Genomic DNA, 19,469 nt, shown 5'->3' on the forward strand with positions numbered 1-19,469 from the left:
TGGGGTGGGGAAGGAGGGGGCCTGTCTCTCTCTCTCTGTGTTGAAGTGTGTGAAGGGGTGAGGGAGTCTGTGTTGTGTGTGGGGGGTGGGGAAGGAGGGGGCCTGTCTCTCTCTCTCTCTGTGTTGAAGTGTGTGAAGGGGTGAGGGAGTCTGTGTTGTGTGTGTGGGGTGGGGAAGGAGGGGGCCTGTCTCTCTCTCTCTCTGTATTGAAGTGTTTGAAGGGGTGAGGGAGTCTGTGTTGTGTGTGTGGGGTGGGGAAGGAGGGGGCCTGTCTCTCTCTCTCTCTCTCTCTCTGTGTTGAAGTGTGTGAAGGGGTGAGGGAGTCTGTGTTGTGTGTGTGGGGTGGGGAAGGAGGGGGCCTGTCTCTCTCTCTCTCTCTGTGTTGAAGTGTGTGAAGGGGTGAGGGAGTCTGTGTTTGTGTGGGGTGGGGAAGGAGGGGGCCTGTCTCTCTCTCTCTCTCTCTGTGTTGAAGTGTGTGAAGGGGTGAGGGAGTCTGTGTTGTGTGTGTGGGGTGGGGAAGGAGGGGGCCTGTCTCTCTCTCTCTCTCTCTCTCTGTGTTGAAGTGTGTGAAGGGGTGAGGGAGTCTGTGTTGTGTGTGTGGGGTGGGGAAGGAGGGGGCCTGTCTCTCTCTCTCTCTCTATGTTGAAGTGTGTGAAGGGGTGAGGGAGTCTGTGTTGTGTGTGTGGGGTGGGGAAGGAGGGGGCCTGTCTCTCTCTCTCTCTCTCTCTCTGTGTTGAAGTGTGTGAAGGGGTGAGGGAGTCTGTGTTGTGTGTGTGGGGTGGGGAAGGAGGGGGCCTGTCTCTCTCTCTCTCTCTGTTGAAGTGTGTGGGTGGGTGAACGTCTCTTCACGATCTGTCTAAACCCTGGTGTTTTCTCGTTCTCTCTCTCTAGATACCCGGGAGTGTAACGGTTACAGCGCCGATGAGGAGATGGACGGCTCGATGAATCGAGAGGTGGAGTCGTCACAGATGCCAGGCTCAGCCAATGGCATTGGTGCCAAGTACCGACGGGCCTTGGATGGTGGTGGAGGAGGAGGAGGAGGAGGAGGAGGAGCTGGAGGGGGGAGTGGTTACTATCGTCCTGCAGGCAGGGCTCCCGGGGGAGAGGGCAGCTACCACCGGCCAATGGGGAGGGTCCCAGGGGGCGAGGGTGGGTACTACAGGCCCATGGGGAGGCTGTCGGGGGGAGAGGGCAGGATGAGGAACCGCGGTGACAGGAGGAGCTTTGGCCGGCGGTTTGAGAGGAAGCCCATAGACACATCGGTGAATGGCTTTGCCCGGAGGTGGAAGCCCAGGCCCATGGGGAGGGAGTGTCCAGGTGGCCGGATGGCCAGGCCGCGGGACTGCGACGGCAGAGAGTCTCCTACCTCTCCGGATGAGGGGGAGGGGAGTGGTGGCGCTGGGGAGGAGGAGGAGGAAGAGGAGGAGGTGGTGGCGGAGGAGCAGCAGCAGCAGCACTGGACCCTGTTCAAACCGCCTGCCACCTTCCCTGTGGACAGCAGCAGTGCCCGGACAGTTCCACGGATCAGCTATGCCAGTAAGGTGAAGGAGAACCTGAGCTCGGAGACTCAGCTCGCTGCGAGCGGAGGAGGGGGAGCCAGCGACGACAGCAGTGGCAGTGAATCCGGCTCCAGGATCGGTCAGGGTCTCGGGGCCATCTTCCACAACCAGTGGGGCCTGTCGTTCATCACTGAGCCTGGCCCTGGTGGCGAGAGCTCGAAAGGCCAGCATCAGGCAGGACTGAACTCTCAGCAGCCCCTGGACCCTGACCGCCTGGGAGGCCCCAGTCCTGACTGCTCTCCTGTTAACAGACTGAGCCCCGAGTGTGAGCAGTGGAGAGGGCCTGATGCACTCCATCTCCAGGATGTCGTTCTCTACTTCTCCACAGGTAGGTTAGAGGGAGAAAGGTATCTGCAGTAGCCTGGCTTACCCAGAGACTGCTGCAGCTCTCCCCCAACCCAGCAAAGGACCAGGCTTCAACCCCAGCCTGTGCCCACGCCTGGCCTGGATAAGCAGCCTCCTGTTGACCGGTTGGAAAGGAGATACAGGGTGAGGGAGCGAGCCCCACAGTTTGGAGAGTGAGGGAGGGGTTGAGGGAGAGAGAGCCCCACAGTTTGGAGAGTGAGGGAGGGGGTGAGGGAGAGAGAGCCCCACAGTTTGGAGAGTGAGGGAGGGGGTGAGGGAGAGAGAGCCCCACAGTTTGGAGAGTGAGGGAGAGAGTCCCACAGTTTGGAGAGTGAGGGAGAGAGTCCCACAGTTTGGAGAGTGAGGGAGAGAGAGCCCCACAGTTTGGAGAGTGAGGGAGAGAGAGCCCCACAGTTTGGAGAGTGAGGGAGGGGGTGAGGGAGAGAGCCCCACAGTTTGGAGAGTGAGGGAGGGGGTGAGGGAGAGAGCCCCACAGTTTGGAGAGTGAGGGAGAGAGCCCCACAGTTTGGAGAGTGAGGGAGGGGGTGAGGGAGAGAGCCCCACAGTTTGGAGAGTGAGGGAGAGAGCCCCACAGTTTGGAGAGTGAGGGAGGGGGTGAGGGAGAGAGAGCCCCACAGTTTGGAGAGTGAGGGAGGGGGTGAGGGAGAGAGAGCCCCACAGTTTGGAGAGTGAGGGAGAGAGTCCCACAGTTTGGAGAGTGAGGAAGAGAGAGCCCCACAGTTTGGAGAGTGAGGGAGAGAGAGCCCCACAGTTTGGAGAGTGAGGGAGGGGGTGAGGGAGAGTGAGGGAGGGGGTGAGGGAGAGAAAGTCCCACAGTTTGGAGAGTGAGGGAGGGGGTGAGGGAGAGAGCCCCACAGTTTGGAGAGTGAGGAGGGGAGGGAGAGAGAGTCCCACAGTTTGGAGAGTGAGGGAGAGAGAGTCCCACAGTTTGGAGAGTGAGGGAGAGAGTCCCACAGTTTGGAGAGTGAGGGAGAGAGAGCCGCACAGTTTGGAGAGTGAGGGAGGGGGTGAGGGAGAGAGCCCCACAGTTTGGAGAGTGAGGGAGGGGGTCCCACAGTTTGGAGAGTGAGGGAGAGAGAGCCCCACAGTTTGGAGAGTGAGGGAGAGAGCCCCACAGTTTGGAGAGTGAGGGAGAGAGTCCCACAGTTTGGAGAGTGAGGGAGGGGGTGAGGGAGAGAGCCCCACAGTTTGGAGGGTGAGAGGGAGAGAGCCCCACAGTTTGGAGAGTGAGGGAGAGAGTCCCACAGTTTGGAGAGTGAGGGAGAGAGCCCCACAGTTTGGAGAGTGAGGGAGAGAGTCCCACAGTTTGGAGAGTGAGGGAGAGAGTCCCACAGTTTGGAGAGTGAGGGAGAGAGTCCCACAGTTTGGAGAGTGAGGGAGAGAGTCCCACAGTTTGGAGAGTGAGGGAGAGAGAGAGAGTCCCACAGTTTGGAGAGTGAGGGAGAGAGAGCCCCACAGTTTGGAGAGTGAGGGAGAGAGAGAGAGCCCCACAGTTTGGAGAGTGAGGGAGAGAGAGAGAGCCCCACAGTTTGGAGAGTGAGGGAGAGAGAGAGTCCCACAGTTTGGAGAGTGAGGGAGAGAGAGAGTCCCACAGTTTGGAGAGTGAGGGAGAGAGAGAGTCCCACAGTTTGGAGAGTGAGGGAGGGGGTGAGGGAGAGAGTCCCACAGTTTGGAAGAGGGCTGTGTGTGTGTCGAGATTCGTTGTGGTGGACCCTGCAATTTGAAGGAGAGAGAGAGAGAGGGGAGGAGACTGCACTGTGAGCTTGAATTTGTCAGTGTGCTAATCTGTTCTGTTTGTTTTTCTAGAATGGGATCGGATTTGGGAGAGACACAAACAAGGTGAGGTTTACATAGCGAGGAGCTAGTGGAGGCCATTCGGCCCCTCAAATTACTCCCCCATTCAGTAAGAGCATGGCTGATCTAAACTCCACCTTCCCCCATTCCCTATATCCCTCGATCCCCCCCATTGTCCAAAAATCTCTCAATCTCGTACCTGATCCTACTCGATGATGGAGCACTCACCGCTCTCTGGGGTAGAGAATTCCAAAGATTCACAACCCTGCCGAGTGAAGAACTCAGTCCAAAATGGCCGACCCCTTCTCCTGAGACCCCGTGTTCTAGACTCTCCAGCCCGGGGAGGGGGGGGGAAAACAGCCTCTCAGCATCGACCCTGTCAAAGCCCTTCAGAATTTTCTACGTTTCAGTGAGATGACCTCTCATTCTTCGAAACTCCAGGGAATAGAGACCCATTCTCCTCAATCTCTCCTCCTGGGACAATCCCTCTCATCCCAGGAACCAGTCTAGTGAACCTTCGTTACACTCCCTCTAGGGCAGGGATGTCCTTCCTCAGGTAAGGGGACCAAAACTGGACCCAGAGCTCCGGGTGTGGTCTCACCAACGCCCTGTATCATTGTAGGAAGACCCCTTCACTCTGAAACTCCAATCCCTTTGTAATGAAGACTCACAGACCATTTCCCTTCCTCATTACTTGCTGTACGTACAGGTTAACTTTGTGATTCATGTACAAGGACAGCCAGGTCCCTCTGAGTGTAAACATTTCCCAGTCTCTCTCTCTTCAAAAAATAATCATCTTTTCCAATCTTACAACCAAAGTGAATAACTTTGCTCTTCCCCACTTTATACTCCATCGGCCATGTACTCACCCACTCCCCCAGCCTCTTTACATCCTCCCCGCAACTTACCCCCGACCCAAATTTGGAAATGTTACTTTACTTATTTTTATCTAAGTCATGCATATAGATTGTAAATAGCTGGGGCCCAGATAATCTTCCTTGCAATAACCCACTGGTTACAATCTGCCAACCCAAAAATTACCCCTTCATTCCTACTCCGTTTTCTGTCCCTTAACCAATCCTTGATCGGTGCTAACATATTACCCCACCCCCATTAGTTCCCCCTGATCCACCCAACCAGTCACATCCTCAAACCTCTGGCAGATTTGTTGTCAGTCCACATTGACTGAAGTGCCCTGTACCTAATAGATGCTTCTGATGTCATGTCGGTGTTTAACTTGCAGCTCCAGGGATCAAGGACTGTCTGAATCAGACTCCCCCTCTCCCTCCCCCTCCCCCAGTCCTGTCTACAATCCGTGAATCAGCATTGTTCCCTCCCCAGTAAAAGAGCCCAGGATATAGACCAGTGAGCAAACATCCCTCCCTCCCAGGTAGCCAGAGAGGCCAAAGCTCCTTCCCTGTGTGTGTGTGTGAGAGAGAGACAGGGTGAAACTGCTGTTAATGCTCGCTTTCTGCCTGTTCCAGAACCCTCTGCAGTGGTGCTGTATGAAGAATCGCTGGACACTGCTGCTCTGATAGACTGACCCCCATTATCCTGCTGATGGAATGTTGTTTATGAGGCTTCACTCAGTGAGGAACAGTACAGTTCCAGCTCTGCTGTCCCTGCGCTGTGACACTGAACTGCACCGTGACAAAGCAGCAAAGAGGGTCAAACCCTGAAGACTCAGGACCTCCAATTGAGCAGCAAGTTTTGAAATGTTGGAGACAAGTGATTAAAGGCCTGTTTTTTCCAAACCTATCGAGTCTGCTCTTCACTGCTCAGTTATGGGATGGTACCGGGGAGGAGAATAGGATTTCTGATCATTAGTGATGAGGCCCGAGGGTCATCAATCACAGCCCAATGGGCCGAGCTTCTGTCATTGGCCTAACCTAACCCACTGTGTGCCCAGGGAGACCAATGCCCCCACACCCCAAAAAGCTCCTTCAATGGGGAGTAATTCTCTTGCCCAAGGACTAGCTCAGCCACCCTGGCAGTAGTGCTGTAAACGTATGGCAGAACTAGCTGCACCCCTGAACAATCTGTTCCAGTAGAGCCACAACACCTGACAATGTGGAAAATTGCCCAGGTATGTCCTGTACACAAATCCAACCCGGCCAATTACCACCCTAATCAGTCTACTCTCCAACATCAGTAAAGTGATGGGAGAGGTCATCAACAGTGCTATCAAGCGGCACTTGCTTTGCAATAACCTGCTCACTGATGCCCAGTTTGGGTTCCACCAGGGCCACTCAGCTCCTGACCTCATTACAGCCTTGGTTCAAACATGGACACATGAGCTGAACTCCCGAGGTGAGGTGAGAGTGACTGCCCTTGACATCAAGGCAGCATTTGACCGAGTGTGGCATCAAGGAGCCCTAGCAAAACTGGAGTCAATGGGAATCAGGGGGAAAACTCTCCGCTGGTTGGAGTAATACCTAACACAAAGACAGATGGTTGTGGTTGTTGGAGGTCAGTCATCTCAGCTCCAGGACATCACTGCAGGAGTTCCTCAGGGTTAGTGTCCTCGGCCCAACCATCTTCAGCTGCTCCATCAATGACCTTCCATCATGAGGTCAGAAGTGGGGATGTTCGCTGATGATTGCACCATTCGTGACTCCTCAGATACTGAAGCAGTCCACGTCCAAATGCAGCAAGACCTGGACAATATCCAGGCTTGGGCTGACAAGTTGCAAGTAACACTCTTGCCACACAAGTGCCAGGCAATGACCATCTCCATCAGGAGAGGTTCCAACCCCATTGCCCCTTGACATTCAATGGCATTACCATCACTGAATCCCCCACTATCAACATCCTGGGGGTTACCATTGACCAGAAACGGAACTGGACCAGCCATATAAATACTGTGGCTACCAGAGCAGGTCAGAGGCTGGGAATCCTGCAGTGAGTAACTCACCTCCTGACTCCCCAAAGCCTGTCCACCATCTACAAGGCACAAGTCAGGAGTGTAATGGAATGCTCCTCACTTGCCTGGATGAGTGCAGCTCCCACAACACTCAAGAAGCTCGACACTATCCAGCACAAAGCAGCCCCCGCTTGATTGGCACCCCATCCACAAACATTCACTCCCTCCACCACCGACGCACAGGGGCAGCAGTGTGTACAGTCTACAGCAGCAACTCGAGGCTTCTTCGACAACACCTTCCAAATTCGTGACCTGTACCACCTAGGACAAGGACAGTAGACATATGGGAACACTAGCACCTGCAAGTTCCCCCACACCATCCTGACTTGACACAACATCACCATTCCTTCACTCGCTGGGTCAAATCATGGAACTCCCACCCTAATAGCACTGTAGGTGTACCAACATCAGTTCAAGGCAGCAGCTCATCAGCTAAAGGGGCAATAAATGCTGGGCTTCCCCAAAGACGCTCACTTCCCATCAACACAGACACTACAACTAGGAGCTAAACATGTACCCAGGGCACCTTGGCCCAGAACAAGCAGCTTGAATCAGTACTCACAGACCTCTCTACCTTGGCACGTTCCTTGGATTACACATTGTAGGGATGGCACGGATATCCCCTAGAATTACTGGAACAAGGAGTGTGAAGGCTGCGGACAGAAATTTCACTGGATGTTTATTGTACAACAATTAAACACAGCTTTTATTGCAATACATCACACGGAGAAGAGATAATATTTAAAATTCGGTGGCGGTCATATGTTACAATAAGGGCCAAGATGGGAATCCAGAACGCTCAGCTAAATTTGTTTCTGCTCAATGCTGTCTTTGAGCACAGTCATGCTTTAACTAATAAAAACGCTGTTCTGAAACATTGATTGTAAGGGCCAGTGGGAAGTTTTATACTGCAAGGCAACAGTGTGGCTTTGCACCAACTCTCCCCCACCCTGATTCATGGGCTCATTCCCTGGACCAGTGTGAGGATAGAGCAGCAGTCTGCACACACACACACACACACACACACACACACAGAGTGAGTGAAGTCTAGACTGGACATGTCTCACACACAGCCTGTGGGACACAGACCAGTGTGAGGATACAGCAGCAGTCTGCACACAGAGAGCGAGTGAAGTCTAGACTGGACATGTCTCACACACAGCCTGTGGGACGCAGACCAGTGTGAGGATACAGCAGCAGTCTGCACACAGAGAGCGAGTGAAGTCTAGACTGGACATGTCTCACACACAGCCTGTGGGACACGGACCAGTGTGAGGATAGAGCAGCAGTCTGCACACACAGAGAGCGAGAGAAGTCTAGACTGGACATGTCTCTCACACAGCCTGTGGGACACGGACCAGTGCGAGGATACAGCAGCAGTCTGCACACACACAGAGCGAGAGAAGTCTAGACTGGACATGTCTCTCATACAGCCTGTGGGATTTGGATTAATCTATCACTGTTTCCCCCTCCCCGCAGGTTCAGCCGCTGGAAGATCTCAGTCCATGCTCACATCTACAATCTTCTCAGGCTGGTGGGGGAACGAGATTGACATTTCAAACACACAGTACACAGAAAGGGTTCTATATACATATCAGTCTCAGGCAGCCATGGTGAACGAAAGAGACCTGGAGACAACTTGCTGAGAGTTTGAAGATCAGCTGAAGGGAGACGCTTTGACCCATCCTTACACAAGGAGCTCACTTCACCATGCAGCTCACCACGTTCGCCTAGGGAAATAATCAACACAAGGATTTTTATTCAGAAGGTTTGTCCACACAGAGTCACTGTTTAATCAGCAGGGTAAGGATCACTCACTGTGTAACTGTACAGAGTCACTGTTTATTCAGGGTAAGGGTCACACTGTGTAACTGTACAGAGTCACTGTTTATTCAGGGTGAGGATCACTCACTGTGTAACTGTACAGAGTCACTGTTTATTCAGGGTGAGGATCACTCACTGTGTAACTGTACAGAGTCACTGTTTATTCAGGGTAAGGATCTCTCACTGTGTAACTGTACAGAGTCACTGTTTATTCAGGGTAAGGATCTCTCACTGTGTAACTGTACAGAGTCACTGTTTATTCAGGGTAAGGATCTCTCACTGTGTAACTGAACAGAGTTGCCAATTAGCCCCGCGCACACTCTCAGTCTCACACTCACCTTCATGAATGTGGACAGGGTTTTTGATGACATACCAATCTTCTCCAGATCCTCGATCTGAAAAAACACACAGGAGGCAGGTTAAACAGGTCAGCCCCAGGCTTTTATCCCTAAACACCACATTCCATGCTGGGCACCTCTCCTCTCTTAACATGTACCATCCCCACTCAGCAAGCCCCTGGTCATCTCCATCTCTCTCTAACCCAGGGGTCACTGGACAGTGATCAGGAGCATTAACCTTGGCTGATTTCCCCTCTCTCTCTCTCTCTCTAACCCAGCGATCACTGGACAGTGATCAGGAGCAGGAACCCTGGCTGATTTCCTCTCTCTCTCTCTCTAACCCAGCGATCACTGGACAGTGATCAGGAGCAGGAACCCTGCCTGATTTCCCCTCTCTCTCTCTAACCCAGGGATCACTGGACAGTGATCAGGAGCAGGGACCCTGGCTGATTTCCCCCCCCTCTCTCTAACCCAGTGATCACTGGACAGTGATCAGGAGCAGGAACCCTGCCTGATTTCCCCTCTCTCTCTCTAACCCAGGGATCACTGGACAGTGATCAGGAGCAGGGACCCTGGCTGATTTCCCCCCCCTCTCTCTAACCCAGTGATCACTGGACAGTGATCAGGAGCAGGGACCCTGCCTGATTTCCCCCCTCTCTCTCTAACCCAGTGATCACTGGACAGTGATCAGGAGCAGGAACCCTGCCTGATTTCCCCTCTCTCTCTCTAACCCGGGGATCACTGGACAGTGATCAGGAGCAGGAACCCTGCCTGATTTCCCCTCTCTTTCTCTAACCCAGGGATCTCTGGACAGTGATCAGTAGCAGGAACCTTGGCTGATTTCCCCTCTCTCTGTCTAATGATCCCTGGGTTAGAGAGAGAGAGGGGAAATCAGCCAAGGTTCCTGCTACTGATCACTGTCCAGAGATCCCTGGGTTAGAGAGTGATCAGGAGCAGGAACCCTGGCTGATTTCCCCTATCATGCTGGCCTGTCTTCTGTACACTGGCTAAGCTATGATATTTGGGAAGGGATACAAGTCCTGAGAATATTTCCCTCTAGGCTCAGGACCTGTGACAGGTACCTGCGTATAACGTCCATTGTGCTCTCTCCAGCCCATGATCAGTTTGGCAGTCTTGTCCCCAATCCTCTGGAGTGTCTTTAGCTCCTTCAATGTTCCATTATTGAGAATGTTGAGGATGTAATCCTTGTGTTTCTGAGCCAGTTCCATATCCACACTCAACTCAAACTCGTTCTCCACATCACCAACATCCTGCAAACAAGTCCGATGTCACACATTACAGCTCACCACTCATCTTCCTCATTCTGATCTCCCATCTCATCCCACCAAGTGTGATCAGATAGCAGTGGTGATGTTATTGGATCATTAATGCAGAGTACAAAGCCGACCGAGGCTCTTTCAGGATTTCAATTCCGTTTCCAATTGCTGGCCTCAGTAATGCTGACCAAGAAACTACCCTATATGGAGAAAGATGACAGGTCCCCTCGTGTCCTTTAGTGAGGGTAACCTGTTTGTCACTAGCTGATCGGAGCCAGTTCCTGTGTAAGGGACTAGCCAGCCTGCAGGTGTACCAAAATATTACAAAGAAGTACATGGACAGTTCATGCAGCAGCAAGCACCTTCTCAGGGGGAGTCAGACTGGGTGGTAAACGGCAGCCTGGCAACAACGCCCAAAGCTCAACACTCACCTGCTTCTCCTTTCTCTTCACTACAATCACGTTGCCCGGTTTAAGCAGCTCGCTGTTATCCAAACCTGTAGTGACATAGGAGACATAGTCAGCACCACCAGGCAGAGGCCACGAATCACCCACAAAACCACCTCCTCGATCCGAACTCCAACACCAAGGCTGGAGGCTGAGTGGAGACCAGATCCAACACCAAGGCTGGAGGCTGAGTGCAGACCAGATCCAACACCAAGGCTGGAGGCTGAGTGCAGACCAGATCCAACGCCAAGGCTGGAGGTTGAGTGGAGACCAGATCCAACACCAAGGCTGGAGGCTGAGTGCAGACCAGATCCAACACCAAGGCTGGAGGCTGAGTGCAGACCAGATCCAACACCAAGGCTGGAGGCTGAGTGCAGACCAGATCCAACACCAAGGCTGGAGGCTGAGTGCAGACCAGATCCAACACCAAGGCTGGAGGCTGAGTGCAGACCAGATCCAAGCAGGGGCGGAGAGAGAAGAGCGGTGGGGAGGAGAGTAGCAGAGGTAGCAGATGGGCGGCACACAGGGACAGAGCATAAGAGTGAACACAAGAGAGAGGGAGGGTGCAAGACTGAAAAGCGATAGCACAATGGAGTGGGGTAGAGGGACATTGAGCATGAGACAGAGAGAGAGAGATAACACAAGTCTCCCTGTCTGTCCGTGGCTCTCTCTCTTTCCCCACTCCCGAGCTGTGAAACCCCAGTGACCAAGGTCTCTCTCTCTCTCTCTCTCTCTCTCTCTCTGTCCCCGCTCCTGAGCTTTGAAACCCCAGTGACCAAGGTCTGTTTCTCTCTCTCTCTGTCCCGGCTCCCAAGCTGTGAAACCCCAGTGACCAAGGTCTGTCTCTCTCTCTCTCTGTCCCTGCTCCCAAGCTGTGAAACCCCAGTGACCAAGGTCTGTCTCTCTCTCTCTCTGTCCCTGCTCCCGAGCTGTGAAACCCCAGTGACCAAGGTCTCTCTCTCTCTCTCTCTTTGTCCCCACTCCCGAGCTGTGAAACCCCAGTGACCAAGGTCTCTCTCTCTCTCTCTTTCCCCACTCCTGAGCTGTGAAGCCCCAGTGACCAAGGTCTCTCTCTCTCTCTTTCCCCACTCCTGAGCTGTGAAGCCCCAGTGACCAAGGTCTCTCTCTCTCTTTGTCCCCACTCCCGAGCTGTGAAACCCCAGTGACCAAGGTCTCTCTCTCTCTCTCTCGGTGTGTCTCAATCACGTTACTTACGTTGCAGTGGTGTCACAATAGCCTGTTTTCTCTGCTTAGCCACAGAGCCTTTGCGCAGGGCTGCCGGCCGACTGTTCTTGAATAGCATGTCCCTATTCTCAGTGTCATCCGCTGCTGTCTCCTGAGCACTGATAGCTTTCTCCAGCTCCTTCTGCCTCTGCTCCAGTTTCTAGTTAAACAGAGAAATTTTACAAAGCTGTTCCATCCACAGCCTTACAGACGGAAAGACCCAGTCTGCACACCGGCACACTTGGCACACAATTTGGAATGCTACCAAATACTGGACATTTAACAGGATGACAAAACCTGGCTGATTATTACAGCCCCCACATCCTCCTCTCCAAGAGCCTGATCTGATAGCCCCTCTAGCCCTCTCGCCAGGAACGCGGGCTGATTTCCCCCACCACCTCGCCAGGAACGCGGGCTGATTTCCCCCACCACCTCGCCAGGAACGCGGGCTGATTTCCCCCACCACCTCGCCAGGAACGCGGGCTGATTTCCCCCCCCCCCCACCATAAACGCGGGCTGATTTCCCCCTCCACCTCGCCAGGAACGCGGGCTGATTTCCCCCTCCACCTCGCCAGGAACGCGGGCTGATTTCCCCCTCCACCTCGCCAGGAACGCGGGCTGATTTCCCCCCCCCCCCACCATAAACGCGGGCTGATTTCCCCCTCCACCTCGCCAGGAACGCGGGCTGATTTCCCCCTCCACCTCGCCAGGAACGCGGGCTGATTTCCCCCCACCCCCCCCATAAACGCGGGCTGATTTCCCCCTCCACCTCGCCAGGAACGCGGGCTGATTTCCCCCATCACCTCGCCAGGAACGCGGGCTGATTCCCCCCCACCCCCCCATAAACACGGGCTGATATCCCCCACCACCTCGCCAGGAACGCAGGCCGATTTCCCCCCACCCACCTCGCCAGGAACGCGGGCTGATTTCCCCCACCACCTCGCCAGGAACGCAGGCTGATTTCCCCCACCACCTCACCAGGAACGCGGGCTGATTTCCCCCCACCCCGCCAGGAACGCGGGCTGATTCCCCCCCCAACACCTCGCCAGGAACGCGGGCTGATTTCCCCCCACCCCGCCAGGAATGCGGGCTGATTTCCCCCCCCACACCTCGCCAGGAACGCGGGCTGATTTCCCCCTCCACCTCGCCAGGAACGCGGGCTGATTTCCCCCATCACCTCGCCAGGAACGTGGGCTGATTCCCCCCCACCCCCCCCATAAACGCGGGCTGATTTCCCCCACCACCTCGCCAGGAACGCGGGCCGATTTCCCCCCACCCCGCCAGGAATGCGGGCTGATTTCCCCCCCCACACCTCGCCAGGAACGCGGGCTGATTTTCCCCCACCCCCCATAAACGCGGGCTGATTTCCCCCTCCACCTCGCCAGGAACGCGGGCTGATTTCCCCCATCACCTCGCCAGGAACGTGGGCTGATTCCCCCCCACCCCCCCCCATAAACGCGGGCTGATTTCCCCCACCACCTCGCCAGGAACGCGGGCCGATTTCCCCCCACCCCGCCAGGAATGCGGGCTGATTTCCCCCCCCACACCTCGCCAGGAATGCGGGCTGATTTCCCCCCCCACACCTCGCCAGGAACGCGGGCTGATTTCCCCCCCCACACCTCGCCAGGAACGCGGGCTGATTTCCCCCCACCCACCTCGCCAGGAACGCGGGCTGATTTCCCGCCCCACCCACCTCGCCAGGAACGCGGGCTGATTTCAACCACCACCCCAGGAACGCGGGCTGATTTCAACCACCACCCCAGGAACGCGGGCTGATTTCAACCACCACCCCAGGAACGCGGGCTGATTTCCACCCCCCCCACCCCGCCAGGAACGCGGGCTGATTTCCCCCCACAACCCCGCCAGGAACGCGGGCTGATTTCCCCCCACCAACCTCGCCAGGAACGCGGGCTGATTTCCCCCATCACCCCAGGAATGCGGGCTGATTTCCCCCACCCACCTCGCCAGGAACGCGGGCTGATTACCCCCCAACCCGCCAGGAACGCAGGCTGATTTCCCCCATCACCCCAGGAACGCGGACTGATTTCCCCCCACCCGCACCCCCCTAGGAACGCGGGCTGATTTCCCCCCATCCGCACCCCCCAGGAACGCGGGCTGAGCCAGTGGTCCTGGGCTGAGACTTTCTGCAGGGTGCACAATGAGCAAATGGACTAAGCACAGTACCTGTATTTGCAGGCGGCTTTCCTCCAATTTTTTGAGCAACTGCAGACGTTCCTGTTTGGGAGTTCCCAGCAGTGGGAGGCCAGATTTTCCATACTTTCTCAGCATGTTCTCCAGGTTGGAAAGGCGTTCCATCACATCAGGGTCATACGCCTCCGGGTCAAAGTCTCCTGGCTTCAGCAAAGGGCTGGAAACCAGAAAAATGCATTGACTGAGACCGGACAATCAAATCCCCATCCCCTCCCCATTCCACTGTAAACCCAACACCCTGGGGAACACACCCTCCCCACCCCACTGTAAACCCAACACCCAGGGGAACACACCCTCCCCACCCCACTGTAAACCCAACACCCTGGGGAACACACCCTCCCCAACCCACTGTAAACCCAACACCCTGGGGAACACACCCTCCCCACCCCACTGTAAACCCAACACCCTGGGGAACACACCCTCCCCACCCCACTGTAAACCCAACACCCTGGGAACACACCCTCCCCTCCCCACTGTAAACCCAACACCCTGGGGAACACACCCTCCCCACCCCACCCCACTGTAAACCCAACACCCTGGGGAACACACCCTCCCCTCCCGACCGCACTGTAAACCCAACACCCTGGGGAACACACCCTCCCCTCCCGACCCCACTGTAAACCCAACACCCTGGGGAACACACCCTCCCCTCCCCACTGTAAACCCAACACCCTGGGGAACACACCCTCCCCACCCGGCTGTAAACCCAACACCCTGGGGAACACACCCTCCCCACCCCACTGTAAACCCAACACCCTGGGGAACACACCATCCCCACCCCACTGTAAACCCAACACCCTGGGGAACACACCCTCCCCACCCCATCCCACTGTAAACCCAACACCCTGGGGAACACGCCCTCCCCACCCCACTGTAAACCCAACACCCTGGGGAACACACACTCCCCTCCCCACCCCACTGTCAACCCAACACCCTGGGATACACACCCTCCTCACCCCACTGTAAACCCAACACCCTGGGGAACACACCCTCCCCTCCCCTCCCCACCCCACTGTCAACCCAACACCCTGGGGAACACACCCTCCCCTCCACACCCCACTGTCAACCCAACACACTGGGGAACACACCCTCCCTTCCCCATTGTAAACCCAACACACTGGGGTACACACCCTACCCACCCCACTGTAAACCCAACACCCTGGGGAACACACCCTCCCAATCCCCACTATAAACCCAACACCCCGGGGAACACACCCTCCCCACCCCACTGTAAACCCAACACCCTGGGGAACACACCTTCCCCATCCCACTGTAAACCCAACACCCTGGGGAACACACCCTCCCCACCCCACTGGAAACCCAACACCCTGGGGAACAAACCCTCCCCACCCCACTGTAAACCCAACACCCTGGGGAACACACCCTCCCCACCCCACCCCACTGTAAACCCAACACCCTGGGCAACACACCCTCCCCTCCCCACTGTAAACCCAACACCCTGGGGAACACACCCACCCCTCCCCACTGGAAACCCAACACCCTGGGGAACACATCCTCCCCACCCCACTGTAAACCCAACACCCTGGGGAACACACCCTCCCCACCCCACTGTAAACACAACACCCTGGGGAACACACACTCCCCTCCCCACTGTAAACCCAACACCCTGGGGAACACACCCTCCCCACCCCACTGTAAACCCAACGCCATGGGGAACACACCATCCCCACCCCACTGTAAACCCAACACCCTGGGGAACACACCCTCCCCACCCCACTGTAAACCCAAAACCCTGGGGAACACACCCTCCCCTCCCGACCCCACTGTAAACCCAACACCCTGGGGAACACACCCTCCCCTCCCGACCCCACTGTAAACCCGACACCCTGGGGAACACACCCTCCCCTCCCCACTGTAAACCCAACACCCTGGGGAACACACCCTTCCCTCCACACTGTAAACCCAACACCCTGGGGAACACACCCTCCCCTCCCCACCCCACTGTAAACCCAACACCCTGGGGAACACACCCTCCCCACCCCAATGTAAACACAACACCCTGGGGAACATACCCTCCCCACCCCAATGTAAACCCAACACCCTGGGAACACACCCTCCCCACCCCACTGTAAACGCAACACCCTGGGGAACACACCCAACCCACCCCACTGTAAACCCAACACCCTGGGCAACACACCCACCCCACCCCACTGTAAACCCAACACCCTGGGGAACACACCCTCCCCACCCCACTGTAAACCCAACAACCTGGGGAACACACCCTCCCCATCCCACTGTAAACCCAACACCCTGGGGAACACACCCTCCCCACCCCACGCCACTGTAAACCCAACACCCTGGGCAACACACCCTCGCCACTCCACTGTAAACCCAACACCCTGGGGAACACACCCTCCCCTTCCCACTGTAAACCCAACACCCCGGGGAACACACCCTCCCTTCCCCATTGTAAACCCAACACCCTGGGGAACACACCCTCCCCACCCCATCCCACTGTAAACCCAACACCCTGGGAAACACACCCTCCCCACCCCAATGTAAACCCAACACCCTGGGGAACACACCCTCCCCACCCCACCCCACTGTAAACCCAACACCCTGGGGAACACACCCTCCCCACGCCACCCCACCGTAAACCCAACACCCTGGGGAACACACCGTCCCCACCCCACTGTAAACCCAACACCCTGCGAAACACACCCTCCCCTCCCCACTGTAAACCCAAAACCATGGGGAACACACCCTCCCCTCCCCACTGGAAACCCAACACCCTGGGGTACACACCCTTCCCACCCCACTGTAAACCCAACACCCTGGGGAACACACCCTCCCCTCCCCACTGTAAACCCAACACCCTGGGGAACACATCCTCCCCATCCCCACTGTAAACCCAACACCCTGGGGAACATACCCTCCCCACCCCACTGTAAACCCAACACCCTGGGGAACACACCTTCCCCATCCCACTGTAAACCCAAAACCCTGGGCAACACACCCTCCCCTCCCCACTGAAAACACAACACCCTGGGAAACACACCCTCCCCACCCCACTGTAAACCCAACACCCTGGGGAACACACCCACCCCTCCCCACTGTAAACCCAACACCCTGGGGAACACACCCTCCCCACCCCACTGTAAACCCAACACCCTGGGGAACACACCCTCCCCACCCAACTGTAAACCCAACACCCTGGGGAACACACCCTCCATTCCCCACTGTAAACCCAACAGCCTAGGGAACACACCCTCCCCACCCCACTGTAGACCCAACACCTTGGGGAACACACCCTCCCCTCCCAGCCCACTGTAAACCCAACGGCCTGGGGAACACACCCTCCCCACCCCACTGTAAACCCAACACCCTGGGGAACACACCCTCCCCACCCCACTGTAAACCCAAAACCCTGGGGAACACACCCTCCCCTCCCGATCCCACTGTAAACCCAACACCCTGGGGAACACACCCTCCCCTCCCGACCCCACTGTAAACCCAACACCCTGGGGAACACACCCTCCCCTCCCCACTGTAAACCCAACACCCTGGGGAACACACCCTCCCCTCCCCACTGTAAACCCAACACCCTGGGTAACACACCCTCCCCTCCCCACCCCACTGTAAACCCAACACCCTGGGGAACACACCCTCCCCACCCCACTGTAAACACAACACCCTGGGGAACATACCCTCCCCACCCCACTGTAAACCCAACACCCTGGGAACACACCCTCCCCACCCCACTGTAAACGCAACACCCTGGGGAACACACCCAACCCACCCCACTGTAAACCCAACACCCTGGGCAACACACCCACCCCACCCCACTGTAAACCCAACACCCTGGGGAACACACCCTCCCCACCCCACTGTAAACCCAACACCCTGGGGAACACACCATCCCCATCCCACTGTAAACCCAACACCCTGGGGAACACACCCTCCCCACCCCACGCCACTGTAAACCCAACACCCTGGGCAACACACCCTCCCCACCCCACTGTAAACCCAACACCCTGGGGAACACACCCTCCCCACCCCACTGTAAACCCAAAACCATGGGGAACACACCCTCCCCTCCACACTGGAAACCCAACACCCTGGGGAACACACCCTCCCCACCCCACCCCACTGTAAACCCAACACCCTGGGGAACACATCCTCCCCACCCCACTGTAAACCCAACACCCCGGGGAACACACCCTCCCCTTCCCACTGTAAACCCAACACCCAGGGGAACACACCCTCCCTTCCCCATTGTAAACCCAACACCCAGGGGAACACACCCTCCCTTCCCCATTGTAAACCCAACACCCTGGGGAACACACCCTCCCCACCCCATCCCACTGTAAACCCAACACCATGGGGAACACACCCTCCCCACCCCACTGTAAACCCAACACCCTGGAGAACACACCATCCCCACCCCACCCCACTGTAAACCCAACACCCTGGGGAACACACCCTCCCTTCCCCATTGTAAACCCAACACCCTGGGGAACACACCCTCCCCACCCCATCCCACTGTAAACCCAACACCCTGGGGAACACACCCTCCCCACCCCACTGTAAACCCAACACCCTGGGGAACACACCCTCCCCACCCCATCCCACTGTAAACCCAACACCCTGGGGAACACACCCTCCCCACCCCACCCCACCGTAAACCCAACACCCTGCGGAACACACCCTCCCCACCCCACTGTAAACCCAACACCCTGCGAAACACACCCTCCCCTCGCCACTGTAAACCCAAAACCATGGGGAACACAACCTCCCCTCCCCACTGGAAACCCAACACCCTGGGGTACACACCCTTCCCACCCCACTGTAAACCCAACACCCTGGGGAACACACCCTCCCCTCCCGACCCCACTGTAAACCCAACACCCTGGGGAACACACCCTCCCCTCCCCACTGTAAACCCAACACCCTGGGGAACACACCCTCCCCTCCCCACTGTAAACCCAACACCCTGGGGAACACACACTCCCCTCCCCACCCCACTGTAAACCAAACACCCTGGGGAACACACCCTCCCCACCCCACTGTAAACCCAACACCCTGGGAACACACCCTCCCCACCCCACTGTTAACCCAACACCCTGGGGAACACACCCACCCCACCCCACTGTAAACCCAACACCCTGGGGAACACACCCTCCCCACCCCACTGTAAACCCAACACCCTGGGGAACACACCCTCCCCATCCCACTGTAAACCCAACACCCTGGGGAACACACCCACCCCACCCCACTGTAAACCCAACACCCTGGGGAACACACCCTCCCCACCCCACTGTAAACCCAACACCCTGGGGAACACACCCTCCCCATCCCACTGTAAACCCAACACCCTGGGCAACACACCCTCCCCATCCCACCGTAAACCCAACACCCTGGGCAACACACCCTCCCCACCCCACTGTAAACCCAACACCCTGGGAAACACACCCTCCCCACACCACTGTAAACCCAAAACCATGGGGAACACACCCTCCCCTCCCCACTGGAAACCCAACACCCTG

At 56.6% G+C, this 19,469-nt stretch overlaps 2 protein-coding genes across 2 annotated transcripts in view; one reads left to right on the top strand and one right to left on the bottom strand.

Moving 5' to 3' along the window:
- Window positions 1–896: 896 nt before the first annotated feature.
- On the top strand, window positions 897–5,473 carry LOC144676261 (uncharacterized). Its single transcript, XM_078536740.1, has 3 exons — window positions 897–1,887; window positions 3,732–3,764; window positions 5,204–5,473. Exons 1-3 carry the CDS (start codon window positions 930–932, stop codon window positions 5,260–5,262), a joined length of 1,050 nt encoding a protein of 349 aa, XP_078392866.1. The 5' UTR covers window positions 897–929; the 3' UTR covers window positions 5,263–5,473.
- Window positions 5,474–7,303: 1,830 nt separating this feature from the next.
- Window positions 7,304–19,469, bottom strand: part of kif22 (kinesin family member 22) — a 66,651-nt gene continuing 54,485 nt past the window's right edge. Inside the window, exons 10-15 of the mRNA XM_078536739.1 lie at window positions 13,936–14,119; window positions 11,743–11,911; window positions 10,513–10,577; window positions 9,887–10,075; window positions 8,805–8,861; window positions 7,304–8,372 (exon numbers count right to left, since the gene is read on the bottom strand). Coding sequence (XP_078392865.1) covers window positions 8,343–8,372; window positions 8,805–8,861; window positions 9,887–10,075; window positions 10,513–10,577; window positions 11,743–11,911; window positions 13,936–14,119 — 694 coding nt within the window. The 3' untranslated portion in view covers window positions 7,304–8,342. The remainder of the gene's footprint in view (window positions 8,373–8,804; window positions 8,862–9,886; window positions 10,076–10,512; window positions 10,578–11,742; window positions 11,912–13,935; window positions 14,120–19,469) is intronic.

This window comes from Cetorhinus maximus, unplaced genomic scaffold, assembly GCF_964194155.1.
Source record: "Cetorhinus maximus unplaced genomic scaffold, sCetMax3.hap1.1 HAP1_SCAFFOLD_1467, whole genome shotgun sequence".
Lineage (NCBI taxonomy): Eukaryota > Metazoa > Chordata > Chondrichthyes > Lamniformes > Cetorhinidae > Cetorhinus > Cetorhinus maximus.

Bases quoted from the DNA above. Each gene is read 5' to 3' on its own strand.
- LOC144676261 (XM_078536740.1), top strand. From the start codon at position 930: ATGGACGGCTCGATGAATCGAGAGGTGGAGTCGTCACAGATGCCAGGC. The intron at 1,888-3,731 runs GTAGGTTAGAGG...TTGTTTTTCTAG, and splicing joins CGTTCTCTACTTCTCCACAG to AATGGGATCGGATTTGGGAG. The intron at 3,765-5,203 runs GTGAGGTTTACA...TGCCTGTTCCAG, and splicing joins TTGGGAGAGACACAAACAAG to AACCCTCTGCAGTGGTGCTG.